General features: G+C 40.2%; 1 protein-coding gene across 4 annotated transcripts in view; it reads left to right on the forward strand.

Annotated features, from left to right (window-relative positions):
- The first annotated feature begins 5,812 nt into the window (after positions 1 to 5,812).
- LIMD1 (LIM domain containing 1) overlaps positions 5,813 to 19,039 on the forward strand; it is a 516,411-nt gene continuing 503,184 nt past the window's right edge. For 3 of the 4 annotated variants that reach the window (XM_044064671.1, XM_044064673.1, XM_044064675.1), the window contains exons 1-2: positions 5,813 to 7,421; positions 14,634 to 14,693. In XM_044064671.1, the coding sequence (XP_043920606.1) occupies positions 5,867 to 7,421; positions 14,634 to 14,693 (1,615 nt within the window). In that variant the 5' untranslated portion in view covers positions 5,813 to 5,866. The remainder of the gene's footprint in view (positions 7,422 to 14,633; positions 14,694 to 19,039) is intronic. The other variant, XM_044064672.1, reaches the window with a different exon arrangement.

Consider the following 19,039-nt stretch of genomic DNA (forward strand, 5'->3'; position numbering starts at 1 on the left):
TTGAGGACCAGAATTGTTTGGGGTTACGTTGGAAGGAGGTAAGGGCAGACTGGTGGTATTGGATTTTATCCTGTTTTATAAGCTTTTTGGTTCTATTGTATAGTTCTAGGAATTCTTGCCTAGTAGAGGGGGTTTTGGTTTTGCACCAGTTGTCCCAGACTTTATCCCTGTTTTTCATTTCAGACTTGGTGTTTTTTTGCAGCCATGGGGATGGTTGGGCTCTAGTTTGGGAACATCTTATGGAGGCGTGATAATTAAGGATGCTTAGGAATGTTTTATTAAAGCAGTCCACTGCGTCATCTAGTTTGAGGTATTTTAGAGGTTGCCAGTTACAGTCTTTTAGGGATGAGCTGAATGAGAGAGGGTTGAAGTTATTTTTTTTTGCGTAATTTGACAGTAGATTATGGGTTTCACTTTATAAAGGTGTTTTCTTAGTAGGAAGGTTGGGGAGTGATCACTGAGGCTGTCAGATAAGCAGCCTGCTATATACGACTGGGGGCTCTTATTGACTAGTATCCAATCAAGGGTAGTGTGTTTGTTGGAGTTATTTATCCTAGTAGGTGACTGGACTAATTGGGTGAAGCCATGAAGGTTTAGATGATGGGTTGGGTGGTTGCTAGAGCAGGACTGCCAGTCAGTGTTGAAGTCTCCTAGAATTAAAGTTTCTTGGTGTAGGTGGTGGGTAGTCCAGCTGAGGAGGTTTTCAAATAGAGGAATGTTGTGGCCAGATGGGAAGTAGCAACCTATTATGTTTAGGGTTTTATTTTGATTTATTTTAAGGTTGGTATATATTATTTCTTCCTTACCTATTTGGGGAGTTGCTAACTTTAAGATCTGGATGTCTACATGCTGCTTAAATATTATAGCTATACCACCTCCTTTTTTGTTTTGTCGGTCTACTCTTAGTATATTGTAACCGGTAGGGAGGATTTGCTCATTAGTAATGTGTGGTTTTAACCATGTTCCTGTAAGTATCACTACATCAGGGGAGTAGAAGTCTACGATGGCATGGAATTCATGCACCTTGTTGCATATACTATTTAGGCTTATCAGAAGGAGGTCGGTTGGCTTTCTATTGGCTGTGATTTGGGAGAAGATGTGGTTTGTAGTTTGATTATGAGGGGAGGGATTGGAGATTGAAGGACCAGAATTGGGATGGATGTCTCCACTGAGTGCTAGGTTGGATATTTATTTATTTATTTATTTTTTATTTATTTAACATTTGTTGACCGGGAAAGTCAGACTAGGTTCCACAGATCCTGCTTTCAGCGGAGGCCCGGGGAGAAATGCTCCAGAAGCATGTCTTTTTTTTAAGAGGTGGGGAGAAAGGGAGTAGAAACCCCGGACCAGACAAAGGAGAACATGCAAACTCCACACAGAAGGCATCCCAGCTGAGAATCGAACTGGAGAACCTCTTGCTGTGAGGCGACAGCATTAACCGCTGCACCACTGCGCTGCCCAAATATGGATATGGATGAGATTATTAGTTTTATCAATTTCTGTATATGCTTGCTTATAATGGAAGTTTTTTTTGATTGTATTCTGTTGGTAATAGGTATGGTGGTAGGGTTATGTTAGGTTGTGGGGTTGTTTTTAATTTAGGTATTGTGGTCTGTAGTCTATATAGAGGGTGTAGTGGGAAGGTTGTTGACCTGATGAGAGAGTAGTAGAGTAGAGGTGGGATATGATTGATGGTGTGCATGGTGGTACAGTGGTAGTGGTTGAGTGCGGGAATGGTGGAGGTTTGGTAAGATGTGATGTATGCAAGGAGTGTGCATGCAGCAAGTATAAGTATGGTATGCTTGTACATATTAGCCGAGTAGGAGGGATAATAGTGAGACGTTGTAGGAGGAAATATAGCTGTAGTGATGTTATAGGTTGAAGGGTGGGAGTGGTTACTGTTTGTAATAAAGGTAGGACCACTGGAGGCAGGAGGCAGGTGGCAATTGGGGACAGGGAGGGGAGCGTAGCGGACAATAGATGAAGGAAGACTATCAGTAGGTTTATAGGTTATAATGAAAAGGGCTGGCCCTGATTAGGCTGCAATTGCTCTTGTGGGGGGGGGGGGTCAGAATAGACCAGAAAAGTGGTGGACAGCCAATAGTATGATGAAAAGGGCTGGCCCTGATTTCACAGCTATGCAAGTCTACAGAAACAATAAGAAAAGGTAGTAGGTAGTCTGACTTGCTTGTTTTGCATACCTGTCTTACTGAAATACAATAAGCCAATTTTACCAAGGAGTTATGTGGAAATTAGGAAGACAAGAATTTATAAGAGAAAAGGTTTAGTAGAAGAAAAACAGCAGAGCATACAAACAGTACAGCATATAAAGACAGATTGCAGTTAGAAGTACAGAATGGGAGGGCAGCTAATGTTCTGAAACAATAAGGAAAATCAGTAGGTACTTTGGACTTACTTGTTTTGCATACCTTTCTTTTGAAATAAAATAAACACTTGTAACCAGGAGTATGTGGGATTTAGAAAGACCACAAGTTATAGGAGAAAGGGTTTAGTAGCAGGGCTTTCAAATAGTTGAAACAGCTTGCAAAGGGAGACTGCTGTTAGGAAGTACAGTATGGGGAGGGGGCAGGCTAACGTCCGTGATGGGAGTGCTTTACTTAAAAATAGAAATTAAACAAGGACTAGCAATTAATTTTGTCTGGAGGATAAAACATACTTTTTGTATAATCTGAAAACAACACATCCCAAGGTTGCCCAGTTCTGTTAAAGAGCACTGCAGGCCAATAGATCGAACTTGGCTTGGTGGGGATTCAGGGAAAGTAGAATTAAAAGGAGAGGCTGGGAAGAAAAATAATCAATAGTAATACAAAATACAGCAACTGTTAAGAAAAAATGCAAAAGATACAAAGCTGCTAACAGAGGAGTGGAAATAAAAGAAAAAATAGGTAATCTATACACAGATAAATGCCTCACCAAAACCTCTAGTAATCAGACTTGAGCAGGAAGAAAGATGTTTGCTTTGCAGAAATCATCAAGCTAAACAAGTAACAATTCTTGCTCACCTAAGCATTTTATTTACTTACCACCTCAATGCAGTTACTTGGAGAGATTTTGTAACACTTCTTAGTTAATTAAGGGTTGACCACTGGTTCTGTGGAATAGAAGAATGCAGCCCTAACTAATAATATGGGTTCATTACTGACCCAACACTGGATGGGTACCCTCAAATTTATCATTGGACTAAATGGCCTCTCCTACTTTCAGAAAGGAGGTACAGTCTGAAAGTCATAATTGGCAAAGTGTGGATGGTCTTTACACTAAACTAGCCTTGTAACATCTACAAAAGCACTGAAAGGGATAGGGCTGATATAGTCAACACCTGCTAAGCTATACTGGTTGAAAGGCAGTGGTGTGCTTTACCACATGACAACAGAAAGCATCCTACTTGATAGAGGGCAGGGTAAGAGATCTTGTAAAGACTGGAGAGGCAGTCCTTGACAAACATTCCATAGCATTGTAACTGAAAACAGCACACACACATCCTTCTACTTGCCAAGCAGCATGTAGTGTTGTATCCAGAATCAGTGCAGGTTGTGAAGTACGCATGTAAGAACAGGCTTACAGGATACAAGCCACAACAGCTGACTGAATTAAAGCCTTCCATGTCCAGAAATTGCCCATGGGATAGCTCTTAACAAATCAGGGACAAATCTCAACAGAATTAGGGACAAATCCAGAAAAAAATCAAGGACACTTAAAATATTAGTACTATTAATATGACACTGACAGAATAAGAGCATGTGAATTAATATACATCTCCTGAAGTAAAAACGTTTATAAAACTAAAATTATTGTTGCGACAATGTGAGGTACTGACATCTGTGCCAAGGAGAATAGGGCAGTGCATGTGTAACATATGTCAGCATAGTTAACTGGAGTTTTGCAAATAATTTTGTGTCATTTGACTATCATACTAACTTGTATAGATGCTTGTGTTAAAAATATATCAACAGTGTTGTTACAACTGATTAAATGTATACTTTTAAACAAAGATTTATGGAAGGGAAGAGTACAAGTTTTTCAAATGTTTCTACAATTTTCAAATACTGCAACAGATCTTAGCAAAGCTCGGAATGTGTATTGTACCAGTGTCAGGTGAACAAATGTGATGTCATTCTATAACCAGCACTGAGAGGACGGAACTCTCACAGCAGTTTGTTTTGGTTGGTTTTCTTTGGAACCTGATATAAAAGATCTGCGTCAGTTAGTTGGAGGCTCATCGCCTTGCCTTGTGGAAGTAAGCATCTCAACATCTAATCTTGCCTTGCTCTATTAAGTTAGCTAGGGAACAGTTATTCTTTAAACAGTCAGGAAATGCAGTGAGATTAGCTAAGCATTGTTTTTCTGCATCTGTTTAAATCTGTCCAGTTGTATTATTTTTATTTCTCCTGTGATTGTTGGATGTTTAGTATTCTCATGTTTTCTATTTTATTGCTTATTATTAAATATTGTTATACCTTTCATTGTGGCTGATCTTTTAGACTACATTTAACATCTTGAGACTACTTGTGCTTATTTTAGTGATGCCGTAACCACTCCAAAAAGCATTGCTGCTTTGTTTACACTCTACCGTGTATATTAGTATTGATTTTACTCAGTATAATTGGATACCCTTCTAACAGCTTTAGTAGTTGACTGGTGGCAGCATGGTTACCCTATAGTCGGGACAGAAGGGGTACAGCTAGTACCACCTTTCCCAGGAGTGTGTGTGCATATGTTTGTGAAAATCAAATACCCAAACGTGGCTGTGTCAGCTACTTGGAAATGGGATACAGTGCTCCAAAGTGAGTCTTGTTTGGGATCTGGAGACAGAGTCCAGTCCCAGGTCTGGCATATGTTCCCTGTGTGCTCTTGGGAAAACTATGCTGCATCTGAAAATACTGTGCAAATTAATTCCTGTTCTTAGTAACAGTCTCTCAGTTGTGAGGACTGAGGTCCCTTGATTATTGGCATGGGGTAGACAGGCCATCACAACTGTCACTTACATTTAGTCCAAAAGTCACCAGTTTTGGGACGGATTAAGAGGGACAGGGCTAAAACTTGAGTCAAAATAAGGGACAGTTGAGAGGTATGTGGAGATCTAAAGGGCCAGTCGAACAAAGAAGTAATGAAGGCAAGTAAGCAGCACAGAAAAAAAACAGATAAGAATTTATGTTTAGTTCTTAGAATTTTTAACGCAAATTGCCTACACCACACTGTCGTTTCCTGCATCGTCTGCCAACAGGTAAAAGTGGCAAATAGTTGGTTCACCTAACCCTGACATTTGACTACTCCCTCCTATTCAACTTGATCACTTAGCTCAACCCCACGAAACTCAAAGGAGTTTTCACCAAGTTCTCAGACTCCACGATACTAGACGGACACCTCGTCGAAATGTCTCCTGTAGCTGCAACTAACTCAGTCACTGACCATCCCAACTTTCAGGTAACTTCCTCACTCTAGCAACACACCATACGCTTCCATCTCAACAACATCTGGAGTCTCCCTCTCCTATTGTACAGGCAATGACTTACAGAAATTAGCATACCCATCTTCTTTCTCCTTAGAATGTCCCATTTGCTTTGGATTCCTAGCAGCAGCAGTAGCATCCGACTCCATCAATGAAGGTAACCAACCTAGCAAACCTAAACACCTTGATTAACTTTCTACTGATCTCAACAAATATGCAGCGCGTCAATACCGCCAGCTCATTAATATTTATTACGTATGCGCTCTCATCTTCTTCGGGCGTGATCAGATAGTGGGCGTAGGCGGGGTTTGCCACTGCGCAACCGTTACTAAAAGTACTGAAAAGTGTATTACGCCGTAGTTTCCGTCCAGGCCAGATCTTGGGAGGTAATCAGTAATGGAGAAGTACGACGATCTTGGACTGGAGGCTTCCAAATTTATTGAAGACTTGAATATGTACGAAGCTTCTAAGGATGGCTTGTTTCGGGTGGATAGGGGGGCCGGGAATACTCCAGAGTTTGAAGAGACTCGAAGAGTTTTTGCTCACAAAATGAGCAAAATACATCACCAGAAACAGCAGGATGTACAGAATGGAGCTCTGTTGCAGGGGCAGTCAAAGCCACAGCTGCAGCCGGGATGGGACAGGTTGCAACAAGGGGGCATCAGATCTGGCACAGAAGTAGCTGCAGCAAAACCACCCCTGGGCACAACTGGGTTTCCTTTTTCAGATGGGTTAAAATATCGAGCATCTCAAGAAGGAACATCTGCTAGAAAAGTCAGCTATGAGAATCCATACGAAAATCTGGAGTCCCTGGGGATGTCCAAGTCTGGTACTTACCATCATAAAGCAGGTGCAGTGGCAGACAGTCATTCTCTTTATGTAGTTACACCAGATCAACATAATTCGTGCATCCCACAGCAGTCATCTTCCATCCCCCAGTCCAACTGGGAAATGGACACCCAGGAAAAATACTGTACTTCAGGAGTTTTCACTGGCCACAGTGATCAGGTGGTGCCCCAAAGTCCCACCAAAACACACGTAGATCAGCAGTACAAACTCTCATTAAACTCATGGATGGGTCCTGGGGGCTCTGGAACTGAACTACGAGTTCCTGTTGCATTGCAGAGTACTTCATCTCAAACAGGATTGTTGGAACAAAAAAACACTGGACAGAGGTCATCATCCTTCTCACAGTCCTTGTCATCTCTGTCTCCCAGTGCTGCCGGTGGATTGGGTGAAATGAAGCCAGGGCCTTCTCATCTTCGATCATCATCCTTTTCTGCTGCATCTCACACTCAGGTAGATCTGCCTGTATTATCAAGTCCAAACAGATCAGATCCAGCCTCAGTTTCATCTGGACCCAGGGCCCGAGGCCGTATACTTTCTGATTCAGGAAGTATTGATCGACAGCCATATCAGCAACAGCAGTGTTCTTATGATGTGACATGTACACAATCTGGGGTTCCGAATGAATACAGAGAGCATAGTAGAGAAAGACTGAACAGTCCAGCTATACCTTCACAGCCCAATGGCTTTAAGCAGAGCCATGCCCCCTCTTTCCTTTCTGCAACTCCAGGTATTGTTCAGAGCTGGGACCCAACTGTGTATAATGTAGAGAGCCAGCATGTTGTGCCTGGACCCCATCTCAGTCATAGCAGCAGTTCCAGTCGACAGCAACCAGTAGATTATACCATTGACGCTCTGCACTCTAACCCTGCCCCACTTAGCTCTAGCAGCAGCAGCACTTTATCAAGAGAACAGTCACCCAGTATGGCAGAAAGTGCCTCTTCCCAGCAGCAGGACTCTGGATCTGGACGGGTGCGATTGCCATGCCAGCCTCTGCTTGGCCAGCAAGAAGGAGGTTTTTCAAATGCTGAGCTAAAATTAGAAGCATTAACCCAGCGCCTGGAGCAAGAGATGGAGGCATCCCATCCTAAGGCAGAGTACTTTGGTAAGTTCAGGGTTCTTGTGTCTAGACTTTGGGCTCTAGTGCCCATTGTACAGTGTCTTTTTTTTTTTTCTATCCTTGTTTTTTTTAATGATAGCATATTAATTTTTATTCCATAATGGATTATACCAGCAAGTATCAGTGTAGGTCTTAAAACATTATCTATAAGCAAAATGTAGTCAGCAAGTGTATATGGCTACATACACGTATGTTTGCCTGTTTGTCTTGTAGGGGAGGGGCAGAAGATTATGTAGTATGTAAACATGCAACCTACAGGATTCTTGTCTTTGATGGCAGTTGCATCATGATAGTTTCATGAAGATTTACTATGAAAAGTTTTACTGGACATATGTATGTAATAGTCAGGTCTCCCTTGAAAAAGAGCTTTATCCTAGATGAATAGGTTGATTTAACAAAATTAATAAATCCAGATATTAATATAAAAAGTATTCTTTCCATAGGAGAGCTTTTTTGTAAACTAATGAGATAGGTTTGCAGACCTTTGTAAGAAGATTCAGAAACATAATACAGCTAGTCTAAAAGACCAGCATACCTTTCAACTGTACAGATGTTTGCAGAATGTCCAGATTTTTGCTTCATATTTTTGGTCTGTTTCTCATAAAATTGTGGTTCTCTGGCAAATCACTGAGGATTGAAATCAGAAAATAATGACAGACATTTGAGTTTCAGATTTCATGCCCTTTAGAAAATTCATGCTAATGCAAAACCTGTTATTCTATCAGCTTTCTAAGTTTGTAAGAGCAATATTTAGTGTCCCTATTTTGGGGCCTTTGTCCCCACATAATGTATGGCTTTTTCTAGATTTGCTGCTCTAAGAGGTTGAGAAGTATGAGGACCACACTTTTTTCAACCACCTCTTTCATATTGTGTGCAAATTCACTTAATAATATTTAGTAAAGTGTCTGGAAATTTGATTTTTGTCACATGATTGAACATTTTCTTTTGTATTAATTTATGTTTTGATTTGTGGAAAGAGTTTAGATAGCAATATCTTTAGTAGTTACTTGTAGGGTACTTGAGTGACTTCTATAGAATTGCAGTTTCTTAAATAGTGTTGTAACTTTAGAGAGAGAGTGCTGCTGTTTATTTTTGACAAGGGAGTACTAATAGCGTCTCTGTGCATTTGTATTATTGTTACTGACCTCAGGATTGGTAACCAACTTGCAATGGTGCTTCTCCAACTTGGTAGGGAAATGAGAGAGAGGAGAATCTGTCCACAACAGATTGCTCAGGGCTGTTGTCAATGAGTGACCAGTTAGCTACTTAAAAACCTTGTGATACCTTAATGTTCATTTTTTTTAACTAATCTCCAGTAATTCTGCTTTTACATAGTGCTTAGAACTTGTCTGCATGTGAAGAATCACAGCATTTTTCCCACATCTCCCAGGGGTCATAGTAACATTGTGCATATCTTTCAACTTAAACTGCTTTTTAAACAGGGGGCAAATCTAAATCAGAGGCATATCTTAAAACTGATACTAATCCCTTACAGTGCCACGCTAGCATGGCTGTGCAGATGATTTTCAAGTTCCTGCAGTATCCTGCAGAGCTGCATTGGAATTGTTTTTAAGTTTAATCCTTACTGTTGTGTCACAAGATTACCTAAAGGGAAATAGGATGCAGAACCAAGCATATCTGAGAATCCCAAATGGCTAAAAAGTACGGTCTTAATTGCTTTCTAAGTGATATGTGAAATTTGGATGACTCTTGAGTTGTATGAATTATTTGGTGCTAAGCAGAACTTCCTTGCAGATCAGGTCTCTCCTTATTACTGGATTTAATGACTTCCTTCCCGCTTCCTTTTTTCAATTATAGTCACACTGATGGGAAAATGTTAGTGAAGGAGATCTGTTACTTCGTTGGAAACTGTTCTGCATTTTTCCATTTACATTATGCCAGAAAAAAATGTGGATTGACATGTACTGCTTGCCTTTATTTCACAGGGTGCTGAATGGAGCCAGGAGTGTTAGTATTTTAGAGCACCTTGCTTTCTGAATTCAAATCATGCTGTTTTAGTGAATTTTTTTTTTTTTTTGTCACTTAGTTGAGAGTTCCTTTAAGAGATAATTTAGGTTGTCTTGCAGCTGTTAAACAGTATATGGTTTTGCGAAAGTATTAAATAACATTTCATTTATTTAATATTATTTAAGTAAATATACTGTATTGCCTTTCCTTCAGAAATAGTTTCAGGTCCTCTTCTGCGTTACATCTTATTCATTACTGTGTAGTTTATGTAAATGTTCTCTCTCTATTTTTTTTTTTTTTTTTGAATGAGCTACAGGAAACTTCACCTTCTGGTATGTTGTTTCTCTTCCTTTCTATTTAGAGCCATAATTCTCTTCCTAATGATATTTACATGTGAAACCCATAGAAATCTTGACAGTAAAACCAGCTAAGAAGAGCTTGGCCAGTTTAGTCTGCCCATTTATATCTGATGGTTTAGCCACAGTTGTTAGGTAAACTGAAATAGTATATAAAAGATTAGATGGGCCTTAGCCCAGTAATCTGAAGGAAGAAAAGACAAAAAATAACCAGGATACATTTTAAAAGTAGCAGAGGGTAGGCACTAGTACACTTACTAGTAGCAAGAAATAGTAAGGGAAAACAAGTTCATTTAACTTGACAACTTCTAGCACTTGCTAAGATGTTAGTAATAAGGGCAGAATGTAGCCTTTTTATCATGGATAGAAATTATGCCATGCTACATTTTATTATTAAGAATAATACTGTGCATGTATATAAATTCTTACATGTTGCTTTTATTACCATAATCTGTTTTTAAATATTTTTTTGTTGTGCTGCAGTACCATGCAGAAGTAAATACAATTTTGAATACCAATGTGTTTCCATCTTTTGTGTTTATTTACATTCACTTACGTAAGCTGCAGTGTCAACCAATTTGTTGATGCACACAATTTACAGTTCTTTTAACTTGCCAGCTTGTCAGGACATTTACTGTGATTTTGAGGGTCCATAGTAAAAGGGGTTGTCAGGCATTTTTTGCTTTTAGAGGAAATTCTTGAGTATTCTGGAGACTGTACATTTGCTGTTGACAGTACCATGGCTCACAGCAAATTTGTCTCTTTAGTCCTTGAGCTTAATGACCACTTAAGTTTATAATGTTACTGCATGCAAGGTGCCACGTGTGAGTCATTTAGTGTACCCTCAATAGTTTAGTGGCCACAGAAGTGCGACCCATTAGATGTAGTGATTTTTCACAGTTGGCAGCATGCAGGAGGTGTACGGCATGATGGACAATTCCCTATACAGTTTTCCCTCAAGCAGGTTCTTTGTACCAAACAACCTAGGCTCCATGATCACAGTGAATGTGTCTGCCTTTTGATGAAGGACACTTCATAGGGCATATGGCTCAGGGAATGTAGTCCAGACAGGAGACTGGAGGATTTAGCTCTATAGTATTTTTTTCCTGTCACTGCTAACCTTTATAATCTTTGGACATATTGGAAGGTCTAAGTCATGCAGTGTGGCAGTAGTCTGATACATCAGCTAGGAGGGTACCCATTATTTGCCCCCTTTTCCTGTGAAACCTTGCTGATCCAAGATTCATAGGTTCATAGGTTAATACTAGGCTATCTGCCCTAGGGCATTTATAAGCCTAGCCAGAGTATGTTTGGCTTTCGCCACCCTTTTAGATTAGTTGACTGTGCCTCTGTATACTAGGTCACAGATGGTAGCCCTTTTAAGGTTTGTTTATTGTACCTCTGTCAAGCAGCAACACAGAAGAGATCCCAGGGGTAAACTTACGATCTCCCATCCATTCGTCAAGATTTCTCTTGAAGAGGGTCAGTGAGGTGCTCTGCCTGACATGGATTGGGATTTTGTTCCAGAGTGAGGGGAGCCTCTGGGATATGAATCTGTCCCTCCAGCATGTCCTATTTATTTCTGTGTTGAGGTTCAGGTCCCTGGAGCGTGTAGCTCTAAGGGATTTAGATTTCCTGAGGTGAAGCATGTCCATTAATTCTGGGTTGGACATGGCTTTATACATCGGACACAGATCGCCTCTGAGTAGGCGGTACGCAACTGAGTAGAGATGGAGTTTCTTTAGCCGAACTGCATAGGGCATCTGTTTGAGCCCCTTGATCCTCTTGGTGAGATACTTTTGGGGTCTTTCCAGTTGCTGAAGGTGTCGGGTAAGGTACATCCCAAACGGGGCATCATACTCAATTTTGGGCCTGATAAGTGATGAGTAGAGGGGAACAATGACCTCTCTTGATCTAGATGTGAACCCTTTCATGATAAGGTGGGCTATATAGAAGGTCTTTCTAACCACTTTGGCAACGTGATTGTCAAAGGAGAGATTGCTATATACTTGGGTCCCCAAGTCCCTAATCACGTCTTCCGTACTTAATGGATTATCATCTATGTGGTAATTTGTGGGCACTTTGTTTTTTCCAAAGGGGATGACTATGCACTTTTTGGCATTTAGCTTTAGGCCATGGCTCTGGCACCAGTTATCCGTCTCTTTGAGACCCTTTTGGAGTATGCTTGTGTCAGTCGGAGAGTCAATTATAGCACCCAGTTTGCAGTCATCTCTGAACTTGGTCAGCAATAGTCCACCCGTGTTAGCCTGTACCTCGGAGAAATATATACCGAACAAGAGAGGTCCCAGGACTGAGCCTTGTGGGACACCACTTGTAACTGGTATAGAGTCTGACATGGCACCTGCTATTCTGACCATGTGGGTTCTATCCCTGAGCCAGTTTGCAATGAGTGAGCCATCTGGAATGGCCTCTTTCTTTAACTAGGTCACATCCTGGGGAAGCGACTTTTCTGTGGCCATACCAACCCACTGTCAACTGAATGGTCGCTAAGCTTGTATGTTGCCAAGAGAATTCTCGAGAAATGAGGACTGCACTCTGTGACCATTTTCTTCCCCTACCAGTACTAACTACATCATTTTTTCCCCTAATTACACTTTGAGGTAGTCGAATCAGAACACTGTGGTGAAACCGTGGCCTCAAGGTCTGTAGTATTGGACTACTGAATCCCTTGTAGCCCTTTAATTAAGACACAGATTGCCCTTAAAAGTGTATGTGAAATAGAGTACAGAGATAAAGCCTCTGTTTCTTCTTGGTAGTTCAGGTCTTTTATGCTCATGATCCTTAAGTTACAAAACTCTAGGATCTTTTTATTTGCTTGACCTGCTTAGAAAGGTCAGTCCAAAGGGGGCATTGCACTCTGTGATGGGTTTAATCAGCATGGAGTACATTGAGGTGAAGACTTCTTTACGTCCAGAAGAAATACCTTGTACTAATAGTTGTACATAGTAAAAGGATTTCCTAACCACCATTGCAATATCATAATCAAACATGAGGGCACTATCTACCTAGATGCCAAGGTCTCTCATTACCTTTTCTTTTAGAAGTGGTCTGTTACATATGCTGTGAGCTGAATCTAAGGGGTGTGTATCCCACAGTGTTGCAATTTTTGTTGTTGAGTTTGAGCCAATGTTTTTGTACATCAGCTACTGACAAGTGTAAGCTCATGTTGGCATGCTAGTATGTCAGAGGAAGACTTGACAACTAGCAGTGTACATTCATCTGCAAACTCGGCTAACCAGAGATCTTTGCTGGATAAATTGAGATCTCAGAAATAGTTGTCAAATAGCAAAGGTCCCAGCATAGATCCCCGAGGAACTTCACGGGTCACTTTTCACACTTTCAGAGGATGCACCCTCCCTCCCAAATCTTACAGTGTAGTCCTGTTCCAAGGCCAGTTGACTATGAACCTAACCACATATGGGTTTGGAACTCCTTCGGCTTGCTTATTGTATGTGTATGCGGTATGGTATTGAATGCCTTGCCAAGGTCAGGGTATGCTCTGTAGACAGCTTGCCCACAGTCTACATTCTGAGTAACCCTGTCAAATAAACTCACAAGATTCATTAGACAGATCTACACTTGAGAAAGCCATACTGATAGGGTCTAGTCTTATAGTATTTTTGACATCAGTTGTGATATAGACGTGACTATGCATAATTCCTAGGGTCAGTAGTGAGGTCACCCTTGTAGGGGGCATCACAACAGCTGAGCACCACTACTGTGGGACAAAATGTGTTGCTAGGTACATGTTAAAGAGGTTAAGGAGTGGGTCCACATTTTCTTGTGTAGTGCTATTAATTAGGCGACTGGGTATGTTGTCAAGACTCGTGGATGAGGTATTCTTCATTTGGTAGTGTGTTTTCAATACATGTTCTTTTGTGATGGTTGGAGGCTTGATTCCAACAGGGATAAGTGGGCTTGGAATAGATGTTGCTGGGGTGAAGTTGGCAGTAAATTTCTTTGCCAGTATGTTGGCAATGTCCACTAGATAGGAGTAGATAGTAGCATTATGAAAAAACATCGAGTAGTGTTCGGTGTTATTTTCCTGACATAGCTAAAGAATGATTTATAGTTGTCTTTGGTTTCTGTACCTAGCCCGAGTTCAAGGGATGCCTTTATTTTTTAATGTCATGTTTAGTATTTTTTTTTTTCTTACTGTTTGACAATCTCCTTAATTTTGTGAGTTTTTTTTTGTTCTTCTGTATAGGTTTAGGAGTTTCTTCCTTTCATTGTATAGTTTTATTATATAGTTTATTAATACTTGAGGACAGCCCCACTGGTTTGCTTTTAAACCTCTCCATTCACTTAGATATTGTTGGGACTATAATTTAATACATTTTTCCGACTGTGAATAGAACCTGTTTTCATAACTCTGCAGTATCAGCATTGCGGTTAAGACTGTTATACTCTAATTTGGAAACACATCATAGACGTGCAGGAGATTTCCTTGAAGTCTGTGACATTTGCTTCTGACAGTTTGGAGATTTTGATGGAGAAGGTTAGTAGTTTGTGGTTTGACTTGGCTAGTGATTGGAATATCTTGGTGATGGTACATGCAGATGCTAAGTTTGTTAGAACCATGTCAGTTATTTTTTCTGGTGGGTTCATTAACAATCTGGACTAGTGAGTTCTTTATAAAAACGTGAGAATTTTTGTCTATATCCATCTTTGGTGGTATAGGTCCCCCAGTTTAACAGCATTTCTACTTCTGAGGAGTTCATAAACAATATTAAGGAATGCTGTATTCTTTTCTGGAGACATACAGTGGGTCCTGCAGCACACTATGATTTAATAGATGTTCCTATTTAGTGTGATTTGAATCTCTGTAAGCTCTGTTTGTTTGTGTCTCTAGGTAATGTGGCCTCTAATAAATATGGATATGCCACCACAGTCTTCATCGGGTCTAAAAGAGGTAAGCACAAAACCCAGGGATTGGGGTTGTTTTCTCAGGGCACTTAAACCAGGTTTCTGTAATAACACTTACGTGGATGTGCTCCAAATGCAAGAGGGCCTCAAGGTCCATCAGTTTATTTATATTTCTAGCTCAGTAAAGCCAACTTGATATAGTTCAGTGTATGATGTTATTTTGGGTGTTGGGTTGGGAGGTTCATTAACTGGGCCTTGCCTAAAAATGGCACAATGGGGGTTTAGCAAAAGCTTTCACCAGTATGCGTAAGCCGTGGTATGAGAGATGCAGATCATCCTTGCTGAACAAGTATGGTTGTTAAGCATCTCATCCCTTACCAGCACATACTAGATCAGCCTTAAATGATACTAGGTGTTTAGCCATGCGGTATATTTAATTAGGACACATGGCTGAAGTGAAGTTCAGAGGCTGAGACATATGGATGTTGCAGATTCATTCCAGGCATAGAGGAGCACCCAGTGCCATTTCTAAAGCTACAATCACCAAGTGCAGAGGGGAGAAATAATGACCGTGGTACCCAAAGCACCTAGAATTATAAGGCAGTATGGCAGGTGTCAGTGGCAGTATGCCCACTGGACATGCCAGTGGCAATGAAAGTGCACTATACAATGAAAATGCCTTTAGTGTGTGTGTGTGTGTATGTGTGTGTATATATATATATATATATATATATATCTATATGAGTGTGTGTGTGTGTGGACCATTACCCTCTTTGCAGTGTCTATATAACAATATAACAATTGCCAAGAACACATATTGGAGCTTAAGTGTGAGAGCGGCATGCAGGACTTCCTTCATGCTGTAGCACACTTCTACATAGTGTGCAATGCATGATTATGTAACTACAACAAATGTAATACACATTACTTCCCCTGCCCCTATGCACTTGGCTATTGAAGCTAAGGGCATAGTGTGTGTGCTTTTGTATGGCCACAAAGAATACGTTTCAGCCTAATGTCTCTGCCCCTGAATTCCACTTCAGCCATGTGTCCCAAACCAAATATACTGCAGGGAAATGTCTTACCACCTAGCAGCCTGAACCCACAACCTTCTTTAGAGGGACATTTCTCCTGAATTTCTCATCAGGAAGTATTTATTTTATGCTGTGGAAGATTACTCTTCCCTCGTCTGAATCATATGTCTCAGCAATTTTGAAATTCGTACCCCAAGTTCTTGTTGTCCCCTCTCTGCCAAGTATTTAAATTAGGAAGGCTATCCCCTTAATTGTATGAATGTGCTCACACAGTTTGTGATACATGACAGGAATTAATCCATTTGCATATGGATATCTGGAGGAGTTAACAGCCTGGGAAGGTTTTCACATATGAGCAATAATGACACCTAGGACATCATCTCGGTGGGTATCCTGCAGACTGACATCTTTTGTGGAAAGCAGCCAGAACTTGCATTTCTGTTTCCCCATTTGTCTTTAATATGCCCGCCATCTAATAACTGTTCGATATCCACCAGTCTATCAGGAAACCTTTTGAAATATAAGCATCCTTTATACTCTGTGAAAGATGCTTTTTTTAACATTTTCATAAATCTGTTTTTAGTTGTGTAAGTCTCTGTGATCTCCACTTTGCCTTCTTTGCACTATATGTTAAGCTATTTTAATAAATTTTTATAAAATTTGTGGTGCAAGCATTGTATTATTTTGGTTACATTCCGTAAGACAGTCCCAGTTTTGTTTGTCCCATAGCAGATAAGTGGTTTCCAGAAAAGCAGCTTCCTAGTCCAATATGGGATCTTTGCAGTTACAGTACTGTTTTTACTGGTGATGCCTTCTGCTGTACATTCCAGAATTTCCCAGCTTTCCTTATTGCCTTCTCCCATCTGGTTACTTGCTTTTTTAAATCAGTTCATGTAAACTCCTCACAATTTCTTTTAAATTTTTTTTGTTTTGAAAACCGAAAACTGTGGGAAGATAAAGTGCATTGCGTACTTGTATGTATTAAATTGCTCTACATTTGATCTGTTCACAACCCCCTTATTCTCATTTTTGCACATGGGGTCGTAGTGTCACATCAACAGGGCCAATCATCTAGAGCCAATGTTCACACCACCAGGTGTCTGGCCCTGCTGTGATTGATTTTCCATACCACACACATGCACTCGCACTTACTTCAAAATTGTCAGGTCGCAGCTCATCCTGTCTGTATTGCTTTGTGTATCTGTTCTACTGTATATCTTTGTACTGTGTGCAGAGAGCGATGCCAAGGCATTTTTTTAGTTACTTGTTAATGCGTTTTTTGTAGACATCAGAGATGACCATGTTCAGATTTTATTGATATGTGGGGAACCCTACCACAGAGTTCACTTCAGATACAGTTTACTGTAATGTTTTGTATTCTGTATCACACACCACTTTTAACCCAGAGACTACTATTGCAGAACTCCTCCAATGCTGTCTGTGTGTATTCATCTTTTATTGGTCTTCAGAAGCTCATCTCAACAGCTATACCCGAGGGCTATTGCAAGTTAACAAGTTTAAAATAATTGTTTAACTATGTACAGTTTATCTTTTGTGAGTTCTTCATTCAAGCGCTGCACTGGTCTTTAAGGCTTTATTTTAGAAAATATTCTGTTATCCTTCTTGCTAGAAGGGTGAAGCTTTCTGGTTTGTTGTTCATTTGTTTCTGTTATGTGACCGCTTGCATAAGATTTACATTTTATGTGTAATTCTACAGTCCAGAGGTACCATTTTAACTTCCCATGATTTATTATGTTAAGCAGGCTAAAGTAGATCTCTTGAGTTCACAGGTTATGATTGTCACATTTGCGGCATCATGGACTTCTGGAAATTGGTTTGCTCTAACCCCAGCTTGATGTTTTTTTCTACTTATGTAGATACAATTTAGGAAGATCATGAATGATTTTGATTCGATTTTAAGGTGAAAGTTATTACATAATCTTGGAAGGTGCTGCATATTTCGTCACAGCTGTGTTTTGTGTGTGTGTGTGTGTGTGTGTGTGTGTGTGTGTGTGTGTGTGTGTGTGTACACACACACACAAACACAAACTTATTATGTTCTCCTGTCCATTGTTGCAGTATTTTCTAGGGATTTGCACTGAATGCAGTTAAATTCTGTCTCTCTGAGCTATATACTGGAATTTAATATAATGACCATTCTGAAAACATTTTCCAAATAGCTCAATTCTTTTAGCCAGTTATTTTCCTTTTAAGGAATTGCTTTATGTTTTCACGTTGCTTCTGGTGGCTTCTTCCACTGATGCAGGAAACCGATACCACTGTATTCGGTAATGTGTTCAGGACAGCGAGGTATAAAATGGTACAGTGATCTACTTGGTATAGTAATTAGATGGGCTACATAATTGTCCAGAGATACCTAATGATTGCATTTTTATTTATTTTTGTCAAGCCTCATGATGCTACATTTGTTGTCATTTTAAAGATGAGGTCGACATTAAGATAGCTGCTTTACGTGGTTTGCAGTCATCTGCATATTTGGTTATCCAGAACTCACCTTCTTCTTTTATATCTGAGAAGAATAATCTGAAAAGAAATGACCCCAATACTTAGCCCTGTAGAAGACCATTGATAAACCCCATCAGAATAAACTAGAGAACCTTCCATCCTGACGTGTTGCATCCTGTTGCTTAACCAGTGTTTTATCCCTGGAGTTTTAAATGGAGAGGCAGTTAATGCATTTAATTTTCCAAGTTTTGCCTGTGCATAGTAGTGTGAGATGCCTTAGCCAGGTGAGCAGCGTGCACTGCCACCCCTTTTTCAGGCAGTGCTGTTGTGCAGAATAGCACAAGGTATAATATGTAGACTAACCCAAACCGCTCCATATGTGACAGTAGTTTTGTTTTTGATAAATCCATTCTGGATTCCTCAGCCATTTTTATGAGGTATATTGGTGAGACTGTTGGGTCTGAAATTGTTTTGGTCTGATATGACAGCCTCCCACCCCCACCCCCTTAACCTTCTGTGATTTGTCTGGCAGTTGGTACAGAGAACTAAAGCTCTTAGCTGTTAATGAGTTGATTCCTGTGCCCAGAGTATGGTGTTTGATGCCTCCCACCTTTTGCCTGTTGTGTGAGTATGAGCAAGTAACTTAACCAGAAAGTGTTCAAGGGCCACCTCTGAAAAGGGTCCATTGGATTTATCTGGTAAACAAATAGGTGAAGTAAAACTGAAACAATACCAGTCCAGCCTTTTAATATAGATTAAGGAAGTGTTCACAGACTGATGTTTTGTTTAACATGTTTAATAGTCATAATTTGCATTGGTAAAGTCTAGGAAGGATTATTTATTTAAGGAACTGTTTGTAAAAGATGGTGGTATTATGTCCTTTCTAGTGTAT

This window comes from Protopterus annectens, chromosome 3.part0 (assembly GCF_019279795.1).
Source record: "Protopterus annectens isolate FY-2018-M chromosome 3.part0, PAN1.0, whole genome shotgun sequence".
In the NCBI taxonomy this organism is placed as follows: domain Eukaryota; kingdom Metazoa; phylum Chordata; order Ceratodontiformes; family Protopteridae; genus Protopterus; species Protopterus annectens.